This window comes from Hyla sarda, chromosome 2 (assembly GCF_029499605.1).
Source record: "Hyla sarda isolate aHylSar1 chromosome 2, aHylSar1.hap1, whole genome shotgun sequence".
NCBI classification, from domain to species: Eukaryota; Metazoa; Chordata; class Amphibia; order Anura; family Hylidae; genus Hyla; species Hyla sarda.
In genome coordinates, this window is record NC_079190.1 from 52,664,916 (window position 1) to 52,684,545 (window position 19,630).

At 42.1% G+C, this 19,630-nt stretch overlaps 2 protein-coding genes across 5 annotated transcripts in view; one reads left to right on the top strand and one right to left on the bottom strand.

Moving 5' to 3' along the window:
• Window positions 1-19,630, top strand: part of WASF3 (WASP family member 3) — a 66,474-nt gene that overhangs the window by 33,376 nt on the left and 13,468 nt on the right. For all 4 annotated transcript variants that reach the window (XM_056561790.1, XM_056561793.1, XM_056561792.1 and 1 more), the window contains exons 2-4: window positions 125-267; window positions 4,632-4,766; window positions 18,881-19,034. In XM_056561790.1, the coding sequence (XP_056417765.1) occupies window positions 135-267; window positions 4,632-4,766; window positions 18,881-19,034 (422 nt within the window). In that variant the 5' untranslated portion in view covers window positions 125-134. The remainder of the gene's footprint in view (window positions 1-124; window positions 268-4,631; window positions 4,767-18,880; window positions 19,035-19,630) is intronic.
• Window positions 8,591-14,545, bottom strand: LOC130358487 (uncharacterized). The gene is made up of 2 exons (XM_056561797.1): window positions 14,227-14,545; window positions 8,591-9,146 (listed from the first exon to the last, which is right to left on the bottom strand). Exons 1-2 carry the CDS (start codon window positions 14,481-14,483, stop codon window positions 8,765-8,767), a joined length of 639 nt encoding a protein of 212 aa, XP_056417772.1. The 5' UTR covers window positions 14,484-14,545; the 3' UTR covers window positions 8,591-8,764.

Consider the following 19,630-nt stretch of genomic DNA (forward strand, 5'->3'; position numbering starts at 1 on the left):
TAGCGGTGAAAAGACATAGATTACAAGATGACATTTTGAATTTAACTGGCATATAGTCATTTTCTTTGTAGATAAGTTGGACACCACTTTCTTACAGATTTATATATATATTTTTTCCATATAGGTAATTGGAAATGCCGCTGGTCAAGAGAAACATAGAACCCAGGCACCTCTGCCGGGGAACTGTGCCGGATGGGATCACCAGTGAACTGGAATGTGTCACCAATAATACACTGGCCGCCATCATCCGACAACTGAGCAGTCTAAGTAAGGAGTCTTCATGCTAATATGTCATATAAATGTATAGCTAACTGCATGTGGTTTACAGCTTAATGGGGGAGATGTAGTCGACCAGTTGCCCATAGCAACCAATCAGATTACTTCTTTCATTTTTAAAATTGCCCCTGAAAAATGAAAGAAGCGATCTGATTGGTTGCTAAAGGCAACTTGTTAACTTTTCCTCTCCACAGGTTTCGTTCACACACAGGTTTTTTTGGGACTTTTTTGAGAACTTATTTTTTACTATTGAGTTCTGATGAACTCAGTAGTGACACACCTTACTCAGAAGTGTCACAAATATCATTTACGGTAGTTAAAAAAAATTTTGGCAGTTTAAATTGCACTTTACTATTTAGTTTCTTCAAATGAGGCCCAAAAACAATGAACGTAACCTCACACGCAGTGTATTTGAAGGCTCATAATTGTACTTATGATCATATACTTATCAAGCTATTTTTATTGTTTTTTGTGTTCTTTTTGACCATTTTTTTTGTGCACCTTTTTGTTTTTTGGAACTTTTTTTGGCATTATTGAAACCCAAGTGGCAAATTAAATCTAAGAATGCAAATAATCTAAGAATGCACCAGATTTTTCGCAGTGACTCTTGCTGTTTGATACACTTGGCGCGTCTTTAGACTGTCTAGTCTTACTTTAGACCAGCTATTAGTTGGCCTACTTCAGTCAAATTTTGGGTCATGATCACATTCAAGTCACATCACTTTTCTTGCTAAAACATTCCCACCTTTCTAGCAAAGCCAAACCTCCTTGCCATGCAAGAAGTGTCTAACACATGATAAATGTGGAGTAAGTCCTGTAACCCAGTTGTGACAGAATTCATTCATTCTCAATGTGTTACCTAAATGCCTGAATGGAGGCGCCGTTCTTCACACTCCTCATAGCTGTGCAATGGGAGACCAAGCCTCCTGCTCCATCTCCAGCATGTGACCCAGCATTTTTTTATGAGACATTAAAGGGGTGGTCCGGAGAAAACACGGTCCATTCATTCTCTGTGGGAGCACGGAAGAGACCCTAGTGCTGTACTCCAATACCAATGTGCTCCTCTGAGAGCTGGATCCCATTTAGGAGCTCACAGGGTAGGGGGTTCCCAGCAGTTGGACCCACGCTATCAGGCAATTATCCCCTATCCTGTGAATAGGGAATAAGTTGCTTTTTACCGGACCACCCTTTTAAAAGGTATCATATCTGAAAGATTGCTTTTTTGTGTGTCTCTCTCAGAAATAACCCCAGTTTAAAGAGTTACTCTGCTGTAGAACAGTTTTTTAACATTGTTCCCAGGCTGCTGGCATGTAAAACAAAAATTTTGACTTACCCAGAGCCGCTCCCTCAGTGCCCTGGTATCACTGCTCCTGTCCTCCGGTGTGTTCCCCTCCCTGGTTCTTGTGGTCGATACATGACACTGTGCTCAGCTAATTGCCAGCTGCAGCGATGCCCTCCTCGGCCAGCAATAGGCTAAGCTGTAATGGGACGTATTGAGCCCTTGCACCAGGAAAAAGCTGAGTACCGGAGCTCAATACGTCACACTGCCACTCAGCCTATTACCGGCCAAGGCACTCCATCACTGGGGCAGCGATTATCAGAGACATAATGTGAAGCATCAACCACTGACAAGCATGAAGAAGATGACATCGGAGGACTGGAGCAGCGATACAGGGGCACAGAGCAGCGGCAGATAAGTCTAAGTTTTTGTTTTATATGCGGGCAGCCTGGGGATAATGTTTAAAATAGTTTTACAGCAGAGTATGATGCTGCGTCTTGTGCTGGAGATGACTGCTGTGGAGAGGGAACAAGAAGCTTTGTCTTCTATTGCGTAGTTATATATGGCTTGGAGAATGGCACCCCACTCAGGCATTAAGGCACCCGATATAAAATGAACCGTGCATGATGCTGCACTATAGTCAATTGTCAAAAAAGCATTGAAGCTCTGCTTTACGAACAGTGCATTTTGTGCTCCTTTACAGTAGTGTTGCCATTTTATGCTTGCGCTGGGTTCACACCATGTTTTTGCAATACAGTTCCAGTCTCAGATTTTTGATTAAAAAAACCTTACTAAGGGTGGGTTCACACTACGTTTTTGCCATACTGTTTTCAATCTGTTTTTCTAAAGAAAACCGTATGGCAAAAAAACTGATGGAACAGTATGGAAAAAAGGTAAACTGTATGCGTTTTTAAACAGTATACTGTTTTTAAAAGTGCATACAGTTCCGTCAGTTTTTATAGAAAAAAAAACCCATACGTTTTAGAAAATGTTGTCCATTTTTAATGGGAGGGGTCTTGGGTGCGGACTTTAGGATTCAAATGCGCATGTGCAAAGTAAAAACATATACGTTTTGCCCGTATTTAACCGTATACATGTGCGTTTCCCATTGACGTCCATGTTAAAAAAAAAACGTATGCAGTTGCAGTACGGTTTTTAAACCGGAGTCAAAACTGTGGTTGACCACGATTTTGTCTCCGGTTTAAAAACCGTACTGCAACCGCATACGTTTTTTCTATAAAAACTGACGGAACTGTATGCACTTTTAAAAACTGTATACTGTTTAAAAACGCATACGGTTTACTCTTTTCCATACTGTTCCATCCGTTTTTTTTGCCATACGGTTTTCTTTGATTGAAAACAGTATGGCAAAAACGTGATGTGAACCCAGCCTAAACTGTATCAAAACATGTGTACAAATTTTAATCCGTATAAGATTTGAAAAATGATGTCCAGTTGCATCAGTTTTTTTTAAGAAAAAAACATACACATTTTTACCTTTTCATTCCATTATGAATAAAGTTTCATTTGTTTGATTGAAATTCCAAGAAAAAAACTGTGCAAAGTCAAAAACCGTATGGTGAAAACCGGATGGAACCGTACGCACATACGGTTCTGTACGGTTCCCATTGACTTCCATGTTTAAAAAAAAGTCAGACCCCCTGATTGAGTAGTTAGCCCCTCTTTCACTGGACAGCCCCTTTAAAAACACTGATTTGCATATAACCACCATAAGGTGCAATGAGTAATGCCCAAAAATTCATAGAACTAAAGGTACATGAAGGCAAAAAAAACTTTCAAATTTGACGTTCATTTTTCCTGTAAAGCAAACATATACTTGGGCCTCAAAATACACTGTGTGAACCTAGCCAAAGTTTCTAGAACACGCAGAAAATCTTGCAGACAAATAAATTTATTTTTATCTTCATGGTTAATGTTCCGTTGCAGTGTTTAGTTTTCTATAATAAACCTTATGTATTACCGTATATACTCGAGTATAAGCTGAGTTTTTCAGCACGATTTTTCATGCTCAAAACGCCCCCCTCGGCTTATACTCGAGTGAACTCTCCGCCTGTCAATCCCTTCTCAGTGGTCTTCAACCTGCGGACCTCCAGGGCATGCTTGGAGTTGTAGTTTTGAAACATCTGGAGGTCCGCAGTTTGAAGACCACTGCGGCCTTCGTCATCATCCAGACCCCCCTTTAGTTTTCTACTCCCCTCCCCTCGGTGGGAAGGAAGGGTGAGCTGGTCCGGGCCATCTATGCTGCAGGGACCGCCGGTGGGGAGGGTTAGTTGTTCCAGGCTGTCCGTTTTTACCGGGAGGCCCTCTTCTCCGCTCCGGGACGGCCCCGGACTAGTGACGTTGCCTTGACGATGACACACAGGGACGTCCGTGCGCAGCAGACGTACCTGCGCATGAACATCCCTGTGCGGCGTCGTCAAGGCAACATCACTAGTCTGGGGCCGGCCCGGAGTGGAGAAGAGGGCCTCCCGGTGAAAATGGACAGCCCGGAACGACTAACCCTCCCCACCGGACGGTCCCTGCAGCATAGATGGCCCGGACCAGCTCACCCTTCCTTACCACTGAGGGGAGGGGAGTAGAAAACTAAAGGGGGGTCTGGATGATGACGAAGGCCGCAGTGGTCTTCAACCTGCGGACCTCCAGATGTTTCAAAACGATGGATGTCCAGGCATGCTGGGAGTTGTAGTTTTGCAACATCTGGAGGTCCGCAGGTTGAAGACCACTGATGAAGGGATTGACAGGCGGTGATGATGAAGGGGGGGGGGGTGAGATGATGACATGGGGGGGGATGATGTATTTCCCACCCTAGGCTTATAGTGGGGACAATAACTTTTTTTTCCTTGGTTTTGGGGTGAAATTAGGGGCCTCTGCTTATATTTGGGTCGGCTTATACTCGAGTATATACGGTAGATAATTCTGTTGTTCACCTGTAATAGGTCCCTTGTAAACTGTAGAAGAATAAGATGAGTTATGAGTGTTCTGGGAGGGACATAAGGAGGCGTCAGATCAGCACTCGGTGCCGTTGTGTGTTGACATATTATTCTTTGTTTGGCAGGCAAACATGCAGAAGACATATTTGGCGAGTTGTTTAATGAGGCGAATACTTTCTACATCAGAGCAAATTCTCTTCAAGACCGAATCGATCGGCTCGCTGTCAAAGTCACCCAGCTGGATTCGACGGTGGAAGAGGGTGGGTGACTGCACAGAAGCTGCTCTATTGGGGGAGAGTTCTGTACAAATGCTATTAATTACCCGGCAGCAGCTGCCTCACAGCGGGGGGCGCCACTGTCCTCCTAGGTAGCCGAGCGTGCCGTCGCTATATCAAACGTTAATTGGCCGCCAGCATATTTGTTGCTCACTGTATCTACATCATTTGTATGAAAACTTGTTCAGGCTAATTCACAAGCAGCCAAAAGTCCTCCCACACGTACTATACTGATAGTAAAAGTATTCTCACAGTTAAGAGGTTATCCAGGATTAGGAAAACATAGGACCTTTGTTCCAGCAGACAGTGCCACACTTGTCCTCGGGCTGTGTGGGATTCTACAACTTCGCTCCATTCACTCCAATGGAAAGCAGAGGTTGTCCAGGATTACAGAAACATGGCTGCTTTTCTCTAAAAACAGCGCCATACCTGTGGGTGTGTGGAACTGCAGGTTACTTGCGTAGGCAATATACTAGGCAATATATATAATGTATATAGGTGTGTGTGTATGTGTATGTATATATATGTATATGTATATGTATATATATATATATATAATATATAAAATTTACAAGGGATGAAGCAGCACAACCCAAATATGTGTGTGTGTGTGTGTGTGTGTGTGTGTATGTATATATATGTGTATAAATATAATGTGCGTATATATTAGGGATCAACCGATATCGTTTTTTTAGCGCCGATACTCTCTTTGAGGTTAGGGCCGATAGCCGATAACTTATACCGATATTCCGGTATAAGTTAACGGCTATTTTTACCCCCCCTCCCGGTGACACCGCTGCAGATCATTGATTTAAAGCGGGCGCTTTAAATCAATGAACTGCAGCGGCTTTTGGAGTGCCAGAGACTGCCGCCCACTTTTCTCCCCCTGCCTGTCATGAGTCCTATGACCGCCACCTCCCCTCCCCCCAACCCCCCACCGCATCGCAATCAACCCCCCCTCCACCACCACTGCGCCGCCCCGCCCTGGCCATAGACCGCCGCTGCCCCATTGCCTCCCTCATCCCCGGTTTTATAATTACCTGGGCCTGGGGTCCGCACTTCTTCTGGCTCCTGCGTCGTCCTCCTGAGCTGTCACTGTGCGCACTTACCGTGACGTCTTGTTGAGGACGTCACTCGTCATTGTGCTGCGCAGCGTACAGCGTAACACAGGACGCGCAGGAGCCAAAGATAGCGTGATCCCCGGGAACAGGTAATTATAAAACCGGGAATGGGGGAGGCAATGGGGCAGCGGCGGAGACGGTCTCTGACCGCGGGTGTGCGGCACGGTGGTGGGGGGTGCGGTGCGGCACGGTGGTGGGAGGTGCGGGGGGAGGGGCATTATCGGATTATCGGCAAGGTAATTGCCGATAACATCCAAAATCGTGAATATCGGCCAAACCGATAATGTTTGTGGCACATTAGTATATGTGAGGGGGGAAACTTTTCAAGATGGGTGGTGACCATGGCGGCCATTTTGAAGTCGGCCATTTTGAATCCAACTTTTGTTTTTTCAATAGGAAGAGGGTCATGTGACACATCAAACTTATTGTGAATTTCACAAGAAATACAATGATGTGCTTGGTTTTAACGTAACTTTATTCTTTCATGAGTTATTTACAAGTTTCTGACCACTTATATAATGTGTTCAATGTGCTGCCCATTGTGTTGGATTGTCAATGCAACCCTCTTCTCCCACTCTTCACACACTGATAGCAACACCGCAGGAGAAATGCTAGCACAGGCTTCCAGTATCCATATACACTGCTATATACTACTATATACACCGCAGGAGAAATGCTAGCACAGGCTTCCAGTATCCATATACACTGCTATATACTACTATATACACTGCAGGAGAAATGCTAGCACAGGCTTCCAGTATCCGTATACACTGCTATTTACTACTATATACACCGCAGGAGAAATGCTAGCACAGGCTTCCAGTATCCGTATACACTGCTATTTACTACTATATACACCGGAGGAGAAATGCTAGCACAGGCTTCCAGTATCCATATACACTGCTATACACTGCTATATACACCGGAGGAGAAATGCTAGCACAGGCTTCCAGTATCCGTATACACTGCTATATACTACTGTATACACCGGAGGAGAAATGCTAGCACAGGCTTCCAGTATCCGTATACACTGCTATATACTACTGTATACACCGGAGGAGAAATGCTAGCACAGGCTTCCAGTATCCGTATACACTGCTATATACTACTATATACATCACAGGAGAAATGCTAGCACAGGCTTCCAGTATCCGTAGTTTCAGGTGCTGCAGAATGGGCAAAACAAAAATTGGAACAGGACCCTCAGTTTACGCAGAAGATTTTGTTCAGTGATGAGGCAAACTTTTATGTGAATGGTGAAGTTAACAAACAAAACCACCGCTATTGGTCTGACACTAACCCACATTGGATAGATCCCTCCAAGACTGTTGGAACACAAAAATTGATGATATGGTGTGATATATGGGGTACAAAGATAGTGGGTCCATTCTTCATCAATGGAAACCTCAAGCCCACTGGATATGTGAAATTGCTACATGATGATGTGTTTCCCTCTTTATGCACTGAAGCTGGCACGTTCCCTGAGTTTTTCCATCAAGATGGTGCACCACCACATTATGGGTGTCAGGTCCGAACATACCTAGATGGACAGTTTCCTGGAAAGTGGATTGGTTGTCGTGGGCCAGTGTAATGGTCTCCCGATCTGACCCCCTTAGACTTTTATCTTTGGGGTCATCTGAAGGCAATTGTCTATGCTGTGAAGATACGAGATGTGCAACTCCTGAAACTACGGATACTGGAAGCCTGTGCTAGCATTTCTCCTGCAGTGTATATAGTAGTATATAGCAGTGTATATGGATACTGGAAGCCTGTGCTAGCATTTCTCCTGCGGTGTAAAAAGTAGTATATAGCAGTGTATATGGATACTGGAAGCCTGTGCTAGCATTTCTCCTGCGGTGTATATAGTAGTATATAGCAGTGTATACGGGTACTGGAAGCCTGTGCTAGCATTTCTCCTGCGGTGTTGCTATCAGTGTGTGAAGAGTGGGAGAAGAGGGTTGCATTGACAATCCAACACAATGGCAGCACATTGAACACATTTTATAAGTGGTCAGAAACTTGTAAATAACTCATGAAAGAATAAAGTTATGTTAAAACCAAGCACATCATTGTTTTACTTGTGAAATTCACAATAAGTTTGATGTGTCACATGACCCTCTTCCTGTTGAAAAAACAAAAGTTGGATTCAACATGGCCGCCATGGTCAGCACCCATCTTGAAAAGTTTCCCCCCTCACATATACTAATGTGCCACAAACAGGAAGTTAACATCACCAACCATTCCCATTTTATTAAGGTGTATCCATATAAATGGCTCACCCTGTATATTACTTAAGGCTGGGTTCACATCACGTTTTCTCCCATACGGGAGCGCATACTGCAGGGGGGAGCTAAAACCTCGCGCTCCCATATGCCTTTCTATGTGCTCCCGTATGTAATTCATTTCAATGAGCCGACCGCAGTGAAACTTTAGGTCAGCTCCTTTTTGCCCCGTATGCGATTTTTCCACGGACCTAAAACTGTGGTCAACCACGGTTTTAGGTCCTGTTGTAAAAGCGCATACAGGGAAAAAATTTGCCGACCGGACCGAAGGTTTCACTCCGGCCGGCTCATTGAAATGAATTACATACGGGAGCACATAGAAAGGCATATGGGAGCGCGAGGTTTTAACTCCCCCCTGCAGTATGCGCTCCCGTATGGGAGAAAACGTGATGTGAACCCAGCCTTACATGTATATCGTGGGTCATTTAAATACTATTTTCTCATACATTTTTAGTTTTACTCTCTAGTGCCCTAGTCTAGTACTAATGTAGAAATAATGGCAGATATTTATGATTTCATCCTAAACTCTAATAAACATTAGGGGGTTGCTAGCTTTGTCTTTTTCTTAGCAGTCTGAAATTTATAAAAAAAAATTTTTGCATCTTCCATATAGAAGGCAATGGTTGATACAAAGGGCTTTATTTATCATTAAGCGGAAATGTTTCCTACAGGGCTCAGCCTGTAAGAGAGAACAATATGTTGGGTCTGCCCTTTGTGGTAGTGCCTTGTAGTACCCTGCATGTGATCCTAGAAGGTATTGGCTGTGAACTGTGTAAGAAGCCATTGATGAGTGCGGAGCGTAGATTAGCAGCGGGGTGGACTCACATCTGAAGGGGGAGGAAGGTGCGGAAGCTTTCTGGAGGATCTTCAAGCTGTGAAAAGAAATTATGAGGTGAGAGAAGTCCCGCTGGCAGGTCTGGATCACTGTGTATAAAAGCCAGACGGATGTTGCCGATAGGAAGCTGGGGGAGGACAGATAGGAGAAAATTATAACCCATAACATGATTGTACGAGAAAATGTGTAATCAGCCGCGTCACACTCTGAGGCTTGGGAAAAACAACTTCACCATGGATGACTTCTCCAGGAAAAGATTAAATAAATGTGCATTTATGGACAATCGGGCGCTTTTAAGTCACAGTTTAAGCAATGTATTTGTGAAAATTGTCTGTAGATGCATTGAAGAGCTTTCCCCATAGTACTGTATCTATTATAGTTACTTCCCATAGTTAAAATAAAGCTTTTACTGCTGCCTGCTGGACGGTTGCAGCACAGCATTAACCCCTTAAGGACGCAGGACGTAAATGTACGTCCTGGTGCGGCGGTACTTAACTCACCAGGACGTACATTTAAGTCCTTTACATAACCATGGGCATCGGAACGTGTCATGCGCGGCTGATCCCGGCTGCTGATCGCAGCCAGGGACCCGCCGGCAATGGCCGACGCCCGCGATCTCGCGGGCGTCCGCCATTAACCCCTCAGATGCCGGGATCAATACAGATCCCGGCATCTGCAGCAGTACGCGATTTCAATGGATGATCTGATCGCCCGCAGCGCTGCTGCGGGGATCCGATCATTCAGAACGCCGCACGGAGGTCCCCTCACCTGCCTTTGTCCGGCTCCCGGCGTCTTCTGCTCTGGTCTGAGAACGAGCAGACCAGAGCAGAAGATCGCCGATAACACTGATCTGTTCTATGTCCTATACATAGAACAGATCAGTATTAGCAATCATGGTATTGCTATGAATAGTCCCCTATGGGAACTATTCAAGCGTATAAAAAAAAATGTTAAATTAAAAGTAAATAAAAAGTGAAAAATCCCCTCCCCCAATAAAAAAGTAAAACGTCAGTTTTTTCCTATTTTACCCCCAAAAAGCGTAAAAAATTTAAGACCTATTTGGTATCGCCGCGTGCGTAAATGTCCGAACTATTAAAATAAAATGTTAATGATCCCGTACGGTGAACGGCGTGAACGTAAAAATAAAAAAAAAAGTCAAAAATTGCTACTTTTTTAATACATTTTATTTAAAAAAAATTATAAAAAATTGATTAAAAGTTTTTTATATGCAAATGAGGTATCAAAAAAAGTACAGATCCTGGCGCAAAAAATGTGCCCTCATACCGCCGCTTATACGGAAAAATAAAAAAGTTATAGGTCATCAAAATAAAGGGATTATAAATGTACTAATTTGGTTAAAAAATGTGTGATTTTTTTTTTAAGCACAACAATAATATAAAAGTATGTAATAATGGGTATCATTTTAATCGTATTGACCCTCAGAATAAAGAACACACGTCATTTTTACCATAAATTGTACGGCGTGAAAACGAAACCTTCCAAAATTAGCAAAATTGTGTTTTTTCTTTTTAATTTCACCACAAAAATAGTGTTTTTTGGTTGCGCCATACATTTTATGATATAATGAGTGATGTCATTACAAAGGACAACTGGTCGCGCAAAAAACAAGCCCTCATACTAGTCTGTGGATGAAAATATAAAAGAGTTATGATTTTTAGAAGGCGAGGAAGAAAAAACGAAAACGTAAAAATTTTATTGTCTGAGTCCTTAAGGCCAAAATGGGCTGAATCCTTAAGGGGTTAAAGGGGTTATCCAGGAAAAAAGTTTATATATATCCCTGATGACGTGTCTCGGGAACCGCCCAGTTTAGAAGAGGTTTGCTATGAGGATTTGCTTCTAAACTGGGCGGTTCCCGATACACGTGTCATCAGAGAGCACTTAAACAGAAAAGAACAACCTTAACTTCAGAAGCTCATAAGTACTGAAAGGATTAAAAAAAAAGTATAGAAGTAATTTACAAATCTGTTTAACTTTCTAGAAAAGTTTTTTCCTGGCTAACCCCTTTAATCCAAGTATTCACTACTATGGACTGGTTTGTTCTAGTTTTGTTACCTCTATTCCAGTGGTCTTCAACCTGCGGACCTCCAGATGTTGCAAAACTACAACTCCCAGCATGCCCGGACAGACAACGGCTGTCCGGGCATGCTGGGAGTTGTAGTTTTTCAACATCTGAAGGTCCGCAGGTTGAAGACCACTGCTCTATTCAATCACTGAGTGTTTCCATCCTAAATGACCTGACAATTAATAGCAATTTCAAACACATGGTTTTACATTTAATTTTTTTGATGAATTTATAAATTTTTGTAACCAATTAATCTGTTTAATTATTTGTTTAAAGGGGTACCCCAGCCCTAAAAATCTTAGGGGATAAGATGTATGATCGCGCCGGGCCCCCCGCACTGGGCAGTGCTCAGTGGTTAGTACATGTTTTCCTGCAGCGTTGGTGTCCTGGGAGCAAATCAGGTTATGAACTCTAATGGAATTGAAGTGATAATCTCTGTACAGTGTTGCAGCATATGTCAGCACTATATAAATTGAGGACTTCAATTCCTTTGGGGACGATCCCACATACTATTAATTTATTAATTACCTTTTTTTTTTTTTTTAATACAGTTTTGGTAACTTGTGCAGGTCCCTTGTCATGGCATTAGTTACTGTTTAGACCCAGCAACTCTGTAATGCCATGGGGTATCCCCTGATCATCGGGTGCATTGCCACTACTACTGTTTACTACACAGCCCTCACTAAGCACTATGCAGACTTCAGAAGAGAGGATTAAATTAGTTCGAAGCTGCTTCTATATTTTATTTTAGGGTCCTGGGGTGTTTTTGACAACCAGGCTCCTGACCTGCTCCTTCTAGATTGCAGGAGCTTAAGGGGTTCTCCACAATAAGGTGATTTTAGTACGTACCTGGCAGACAGTAATGGACATGCTTAGGAAGGATCTGCGCTTGTCTTGGGACTAAATGGCTATGTTGTGAGATTACTATAATACTGTGGCTAGCTTTTTGTGAACTAGTATTTCCTGTTTTCTTTTTCTTTTTTTTACTACAAATCCCACAATTCCATTTTCCTCCCTCCCACACATCAGCCACCCCACCCATTGAAACATAAGACCTGTGGTTTTCAATCAGGATGCCTACAGCTGTTGCATTAGTTGAAGATTGATCGCTCCACCCATTGAAGCAGACAGGCTCCCTGTCATCAGCTGACTAGTGAGTCAGGTCTCGGCCGCATTGCAACGTGGGAAAAATCTGAGACAACAGTCATTTTGTATGCTGGTAAAAATAAATATTGGGGTGAAAATCACATAAGAATTGTGAGAAAACCGTCACACACAGGTACAGACACTATATTATGAACTACACTAACTTTACAGCCCCTGTAGCATAGTCAAATAAAATGAAAAATCCTGGAATACCCCTTTAAAAGGTTGGTTGACACCTAACTAATCTGTCCAAAACCTCAAGGATTTCACCAGTCTAGCTGGTGCATGATAATTAAAAAATCAAAATACGTCAAATACGTATGATATTTTATTAAAATAAATATATATTCAAGAACTAACCCTACACAGGGCCCTTGTGTAGGGAAGTAAATACAATGCAATGATAAAATTACTTTAACCCCTTAAGGACGCAGGACGTAAATGTACGTCCTGGTGAGGTGGTACTTAACGCACCAGGACGTACATTTACGTCCTAAGCATAACCGCGGGCATCGGAGCGATGCCCGTGTCATGCGCGGCTGATCCCGGCTGCTGATCGCAGCCAGGGACCCGCCGGCAATGGCCGACGCCCGCGATCTCGCGGGCGTCCGCCATTAACCCCTCAGGTGCCAGGATCAATACAGATCCCGGCATCTGCGGCAGTTCGCGATTTAAATAAACGATCGGATCGCCCGCAGCGCTGCTGCGGGGATCCGATCATTCATAACGCCGCACAGAGGTCCCCTCACCTTCCTCCGTGCGGCTCCCGGTGTCTCCTGCTCTGGTCTGTGATCGAGCAGACCAGAGCAGGAGATGACCGATAATACTGATCTGTTCTATATCCTATACATAGAACAGATCAGTATTAGCAATCGTGGTATTGCTATGAATAGTCCCCTATGGGGACTATTCAAGTGTAAAAAAAAATGTAAAAGTCAAAGTAAAAAAAAAGTGAAAAATCCCCTCCCCCAATAAAAAAGTAAAACGTCCGTTTTTTCCTATTTTACCCCCAAAAAGCGTAAAAAAACATTTTTTATAGACATATTTGGTATCGCCGCGTGCGTAAATGTCCGAACTATTAAAATAAAATGTTAATGATCCCGTACGGTGAACAGCGTGAACGAAAAAAAATAAAAAAAAGTCCAAAATTCCTACTTTTTTAATACATTTTATTTTAAAAAAATTATAAAAAATGTATTAAAAGTTTTTTATATGCAAATGTGGTATCAAAAAAAATACAGATCATGGCGCAAAAAATGAGCCCCCATACTGCCACTTATAGGGAAAAATAAAAAAGTTAGAGGTCATCAAAATAAAGGGATTATAAACATACTAATTTGGTTAAAAAGTTTGTGATTTTTTTTAAGCGCAACAATAATATAAAAGTATGTAATAATGGGTATCATTTTAATCGTATTGACCCTCAGAATAAAGAACACATGTCATTTTTACCATAAATTGTACGGCGTGAAAACAAAACCTTCCAAAATTAGCAAAATTGCATTTTTCGTTTTAATTTCCCCACAAAAATAGTGTTTTTTGGTTGCGCCATACATTTTATGATATAATGAGTTATGTCATTACAAAGGACAACTGGTCGCGCAAAAAACAAGCCCTCATACTAGTCTGTGGATGAAAATATAAAAGAGTTATGATTTTTAGAAGGCGAGGAGGAAAAAATGAAAACGTAAAAATTAAATTGTCTGAGTCCTTAAGGCCAAAATGGGCTGAGTCCTTAAGGGGTTAAAGATATGCATGTGTGTGTGGGTATATATATATATATATATATATATATATATATATATAATATGACACTCACTGCTATAGATATTATGCAGGAAATGATGGTTCTCCTAATAGAGTATGGACTCCAGCATCTGACAGTCCGGCATAAAATAGTAAAAGTCCCGTTCCGGTTGAATCAGCCACAATAGTTATCAAGGTGGATTTCACATATGTTATCACAAGTGGTTCTCACCTATAATTGTCCTCAGTTAGATGGCAAATTGGCTGACCGCAATAGCAGAGTTTCTGGACACTATTCACAGCGATCTTGCTGGATTCATACCGCGGTCCTTCAAAGTAAGGGGGAGACTCATCGTAAAAATGCGCTGCTGCTGATAGTCTCGATGCAAAGCACACAAGGAGAGCCGCAGTTGTTGGACTGGCACCGCTCAGGACCGGCAGGTCTGGGCCCTCGTATGATGGCTGTAGTGCTCGGGCGGCATCTGACATCAGAGTCACGGGTTCCCCAAGTAGCTGGAATCCAGGAACTGGGAATTGGATGCCGTAAATTCATAAGCAGATCTGCTATGCTGTCACCTAGATGCGTTTCAGGGTGCTTCAAGATTAAAAATCTGACCCTTTCTTCAGTAGGTATATTAAAGGACAATATGTTAGTTCGGTCTATTTATACACATATGGTCTCTAATGAACTACAATGGTGACATGATTATATATTTAAAATCTAGACAGCGGGCTGGTATGTGTAGGCATGTTTGCGCTCTACTCATATTTAGGCTAAGTTTCCACTTGTTTTTTTTCTGGCAGTTTTTGGATATCTATGGGATATTAGTCCTCAGCTCAATATCAAAAAGATTAAATGATGGATGTCTGGTATCAATAATAGAGAAAACAAAATTGGTATATAAAAATAATATTTAATATATATTAAATAATGCGTTCCCGCAGGGCCCTACGGTGGCGCACAAATGGTTAAAAGATAATAAATATAAAAATGCAACAAGTTGTTACACTACAGAGCGAACATGTGTAGTACTAATAACACTCTTAATAACAAATGTATCTATTAAGGCTACCAGCCGTATAATGATACACTGAATGATACTGTAACATATAGTGTTACACTGATCAGAATGGTAGTAGATTCAGTGTGCACAAAAATAGAATAGGAACGTTCCTACTGGAAAGAAAATGGCTTGATATCAAAAAAATAAATAAATGTACAAAATTTCCTGTGAATGGTAAAGATGACAGTCCTATAGATGGTGAAGTTGTATCCTGTAAAATAAATCCTAGGATTGTTCTGAAACAATGTCCTGTGATATAATCATATGCTGTAACAATTATGACATGCAGATCAGTTTGTATAGTAGGTATTACAGCTGGATCATTGTTACCAGTTTCTCCACTCCACAACCAAATGGCCTGCAAATGAAAATATGATAGCTGGCACAATTGTGCCACTCACCGCACCGCTGGTGGACAGATGGGCGATGGACAGATGCGCTCTAGCCGGGGCGGCGTGATGGTCGCAGGATGTGCAGCCGCTCTCACCGGCGAGCTATCCCTTGGCATCAGGTGTACTCTAGCCGCGGTGGAGTGATGATCGCAAAGTGTACAGCCGCTCTCACCGGCGAGTTGTCTCTTGGCGTCTGACGTAGCAGGTCAGCTGATGACAATAATGCGTGCAGATAGAAGTATTATTCCAATGGTGGAGGGCTCTGCACCGGTTCAGCAGATGGATTTGAATGCAAGACCATGTAGTAAGTGGATGATGGATAATAAGTAGAGTCTCTCCAGAGAGGAACTGTCCGATCAGTGCTTGTATAACCGCAACTGTAGTGTGAACTGGACAGATATGCAAGGCTCAATCACAGTCATCAAACGCGTTTCGGGGTTCAAAGCAGATTAGTAGTGTCCCTACACCACTGAGGAAGGGGCACTACTATTCTGCTTTGAACCCCGAAACGCGTTTGTGACTGATTGAGCCTTGCATATCTGTCCAGTTCACACTACAGTTGCGGTTATACAAGCACTGATCGGACAGTTCCTCTCTGGAGAGACTCTACTTATCATCCATCATCCACTTACTACATGGTCTTGCATTCAAATCCATCTGCTGAACCGCTGCAGAGCCCTCCACCATTGGAATAATACTTCTATCTGCACTCATTATTGACATTTAACGTCATTCAGTATCAACTAGCCTCCCGCACAAGGTCAGCTGACCTGCCATCAGCTGACCTGCTACGTCAGACGCCAAGAGACAACTCGCCGGTGAGAGCGGCTGTACACTTTGCGATCAACACTCCGCCCCTGCTAGAGTACACCTGACGCCAAGGGACAGCTCGCCGGTGAGAGCGGCTGCACATCCTGCGACCATCACGCCGCCCCGGCTAGAGCACATCTGTCCATCGCCCATCTGTCCACCAGCGGTGCGGTGAGTGGCACAATTGTGCCAGCTATCATATTTTCATTTGCAGGCCATTTGGTTGTGGAGTGGAGAAACTGGTAACAACGATCCAGCTGTAATACCCATTATACAAACTGATCTGCATGTCATAATTATTACAGCATATGATTATATCACAGGACATTGTTTCAGGACAATCCTAGGATTTATTTTACAGGATACAACTTCACCATCTATAGGACTGTCATCTTTACCATTCACAGGAAATTTTGTACATTTATTTATTTTTTTGATATCAAGCCATTTTCTTTCCAGGAGGAACGTTCCTATTCTATTTTTGTGCACACTGAATCTACTACCATTCTGATCAGTGTAACACTATATGTTACAGTATCATTCAGTGTATCATTATACGGCTGGTAGCCTTAATAGATACATTTGTTATTAAGAGTGTTATTAGTACTACACATGTTCGCTCTGTAGTGTAACAACTTGTTGCATTTTTATATTTATTATCTTTTAACCATTTGTGCGCCACTGTAGGGCCCTGCGGGAACGCACTATTTAATATATATTAAATATTATTTTTATATACCAATTTTGTTTTCTCTATTATTGATACCAGACATCCACCATTTAATCTTTTTGATATTGAGCTGAGGACTAATATCCCATTTCTATCACTTTTTTATCTCTCTGTGGGGGAGAGCTTTTAGTTAACCTCGCTCATTTTTTGTGGTTGAGCTACACATATCTGTAAATCCATAGTTTTTGGATATCTGCCACTGCAGTTTCTGAGCCAAAGTCAGAAGTGGATCAATAAGGAATAGGACATATAAAGGAAGGACTAACACTTCTCCTCCCTTATGGATCCACTTCTGACTTTGGCTCAAAAACTGCAGTGGCAGATATCCAAAAACTGCCAGAAAAAAAAACAAGTGGAAACTTAGCCTTAGGGTAACAAACATCCAATGGCTAACAACAAACGGAATTGTTCAAAATGTATAAAATGAAATGGGATACATTGCCCTCCTGAACCAGAGAATGGAAATATCGATCCCTAATAGTCTCAACCTACAACATAAAAATAATATACATACTAATATTGATAATGAAATATATAGGAAAATAAATTAATGTTAAATATAAAAATAAAGAATAATAATATTATGCTAAAAATAGAAAATAACTATGAAAATAAATATAAATATTATGAATGCCATAGAATAGAAATAATAATGAGATAAAAAAGAAAATAAATAAACTTGAACCTTCTTCTGCATTGAAGAACAAAGGGAGGTGACTAGGTCAGGACCGGCCAGCCAACCAGATTAAAAAGGCTTGCTGACCGATTCTAAACCAGTCACCTAACAAAAAAAACAAACAGCTCGGTTCCAAAGTATCAAACTCATCTATTTTCTTACTTTTGACTTTTTAATCATATAACTACCCCCTCTCCAATCTTTTTTTAATAACTTTGAGGCCTGTAAATGATAAACTGAATAATTCTTTATTATGAACTGCAGCTAAATGTGCTGAAAGGGGGTGTTTGGGGTTATCTTTTTTTTTTTATATTATTCACATGTTCTGAGATTCTGGTTTTTAGTGCTCTTTTAGTTCTTCCTATATATTGTTTTTTGCATCTGCATTCCAACAGATATAATACCCCTTTGGGTATTATAAGTTATTAAATCCTCTATTTTCCATTTAAAGGAATTCGTTTGAGAAGACAACTGTCACGCCTCCTCCCATAGACTTGCATTGAGGGGGAGGGGTTTGATGAGGGGGCGGGGCTTTGACATCACGAGCTCCCGACGCCGGCACCAGAGTTCGGAACAGTTTTTCCAAACGCTGAGCAGCGGAGTACCCCTTTAAGTCAGTCGGCCAGTCCTGCCAAATTCAATGATTGGGTTGTCCAACTTTTATCTAAAGTGTTTGAGTACCTTAAATGGCCACTGTCCCTTAAAAAAACTTTTGCCATGTTCCAGAGCAGTGTTTTCTAACAGCTGGAGGCGCATTAGTTTGGAAACACTTCCTAAAGGCATATGAAAAGTTTTGATTCACCACAAAAACTGAGGATGAGAGTGGCGCTGTTTCTGGAAGAAAGCAGCTATGTTTTTCTAATGCTGCATAACCCCTTTATTAAAGTGTTCATGTCACTTTAAAAACTTTTGGCATGTCACATTTAAGACCACCTCTGATCAGGAGAACGAGCGAGGAGAGGTTCAGGCTTGGCGCACACACTCCTGGCTCTGTGCCATGTGATCGAGACACACTTTCAATATAAGTCTATGGAGCGTGACTTGATCAGGTGACACAGAGCAGGGAGAGGAGTGCGCAGCCGCACAGACTTCTTTCTCCTGGCTCATTCTCCTGATTGGTGGGGGTCTGAACAGTTAGACATGTATGTTTGCCAAGGCTGAACATGCCAATCATTGCTATTATATAATTCTTTCCTTTTGATCTTTAATTCTAGTTTCCCTCCAAGATATTAACATGCGCAAAGCCTTCAAGAGTTCAACCATCCAAGACCAACAAGTGGTCTCCAAGAACAGCATTCCTCACCCGATCACTGACATCTATAACACTTGTGACAAACCACCGCCTCTTAATATACTGTCACCATACAGGTAAGTGACATACCGATGACCCTAGTTATGTGACTGCCATCCACTTGTACAATGCTTCAGCAGTGGGCTGGGTTAAGAGGCATTTTTTTATTGCAATGTCATGGCAGATATTTCTTTAAAGTGATACTCTGGAGGAAAAAAAAATTCAAATCAACTGGTGCAAGAAAGTTACACAGGTTTGTGAATTTCTTCTGTTTAGAAATCTAGAGCTTTCTATTACTTATCAGCTGCTGTATACTCCAGAGGAAGTAGTGTAGTTGTTTCCAGTCTGACCACAGTGCTCTCTGCTGACACCTGTGTCCGTGTCAGGAACTGTCCAGAGCAGGATAGGTTTGCTATGGGGATTTTCTCCTGCCCTGGACAGTTCCTGACATGGACAGAGGTGTCAGCAGAGAGCCCTGTGGTCAGACTGGAAAGAACTACACAACTTCTTCTGTATTATACAGCAGCTGATAAGTATGGGAAGCATTAAGATTTTTATATAGAAGTAAATTACAAATCAGTTTAACTTTCTGGCACCAGTTGATTTTCCTTCAGAGTGCATTTACACATTGGAGACATCTGCAGCAAAAATACGCACGTGTCAACGCACCCTA

Bases quoted from the DNA above. Each gene is read 5' to 3' on its own strand.
- LOC130358487 (XM_056561797.1), bottom strand. From the start codon at position 14,483: ATGTCAGATGCCGCCCGAGCACTACAGCCATCATACGAGGGCCCAGAC. The intron at 9,147-14,226 runs GTGAGAACCACT...GTCCTCCCCCAG, and splicing joins CTAACTGAGGACAATTATAG to CTTCCTATCGGCAACATCCG.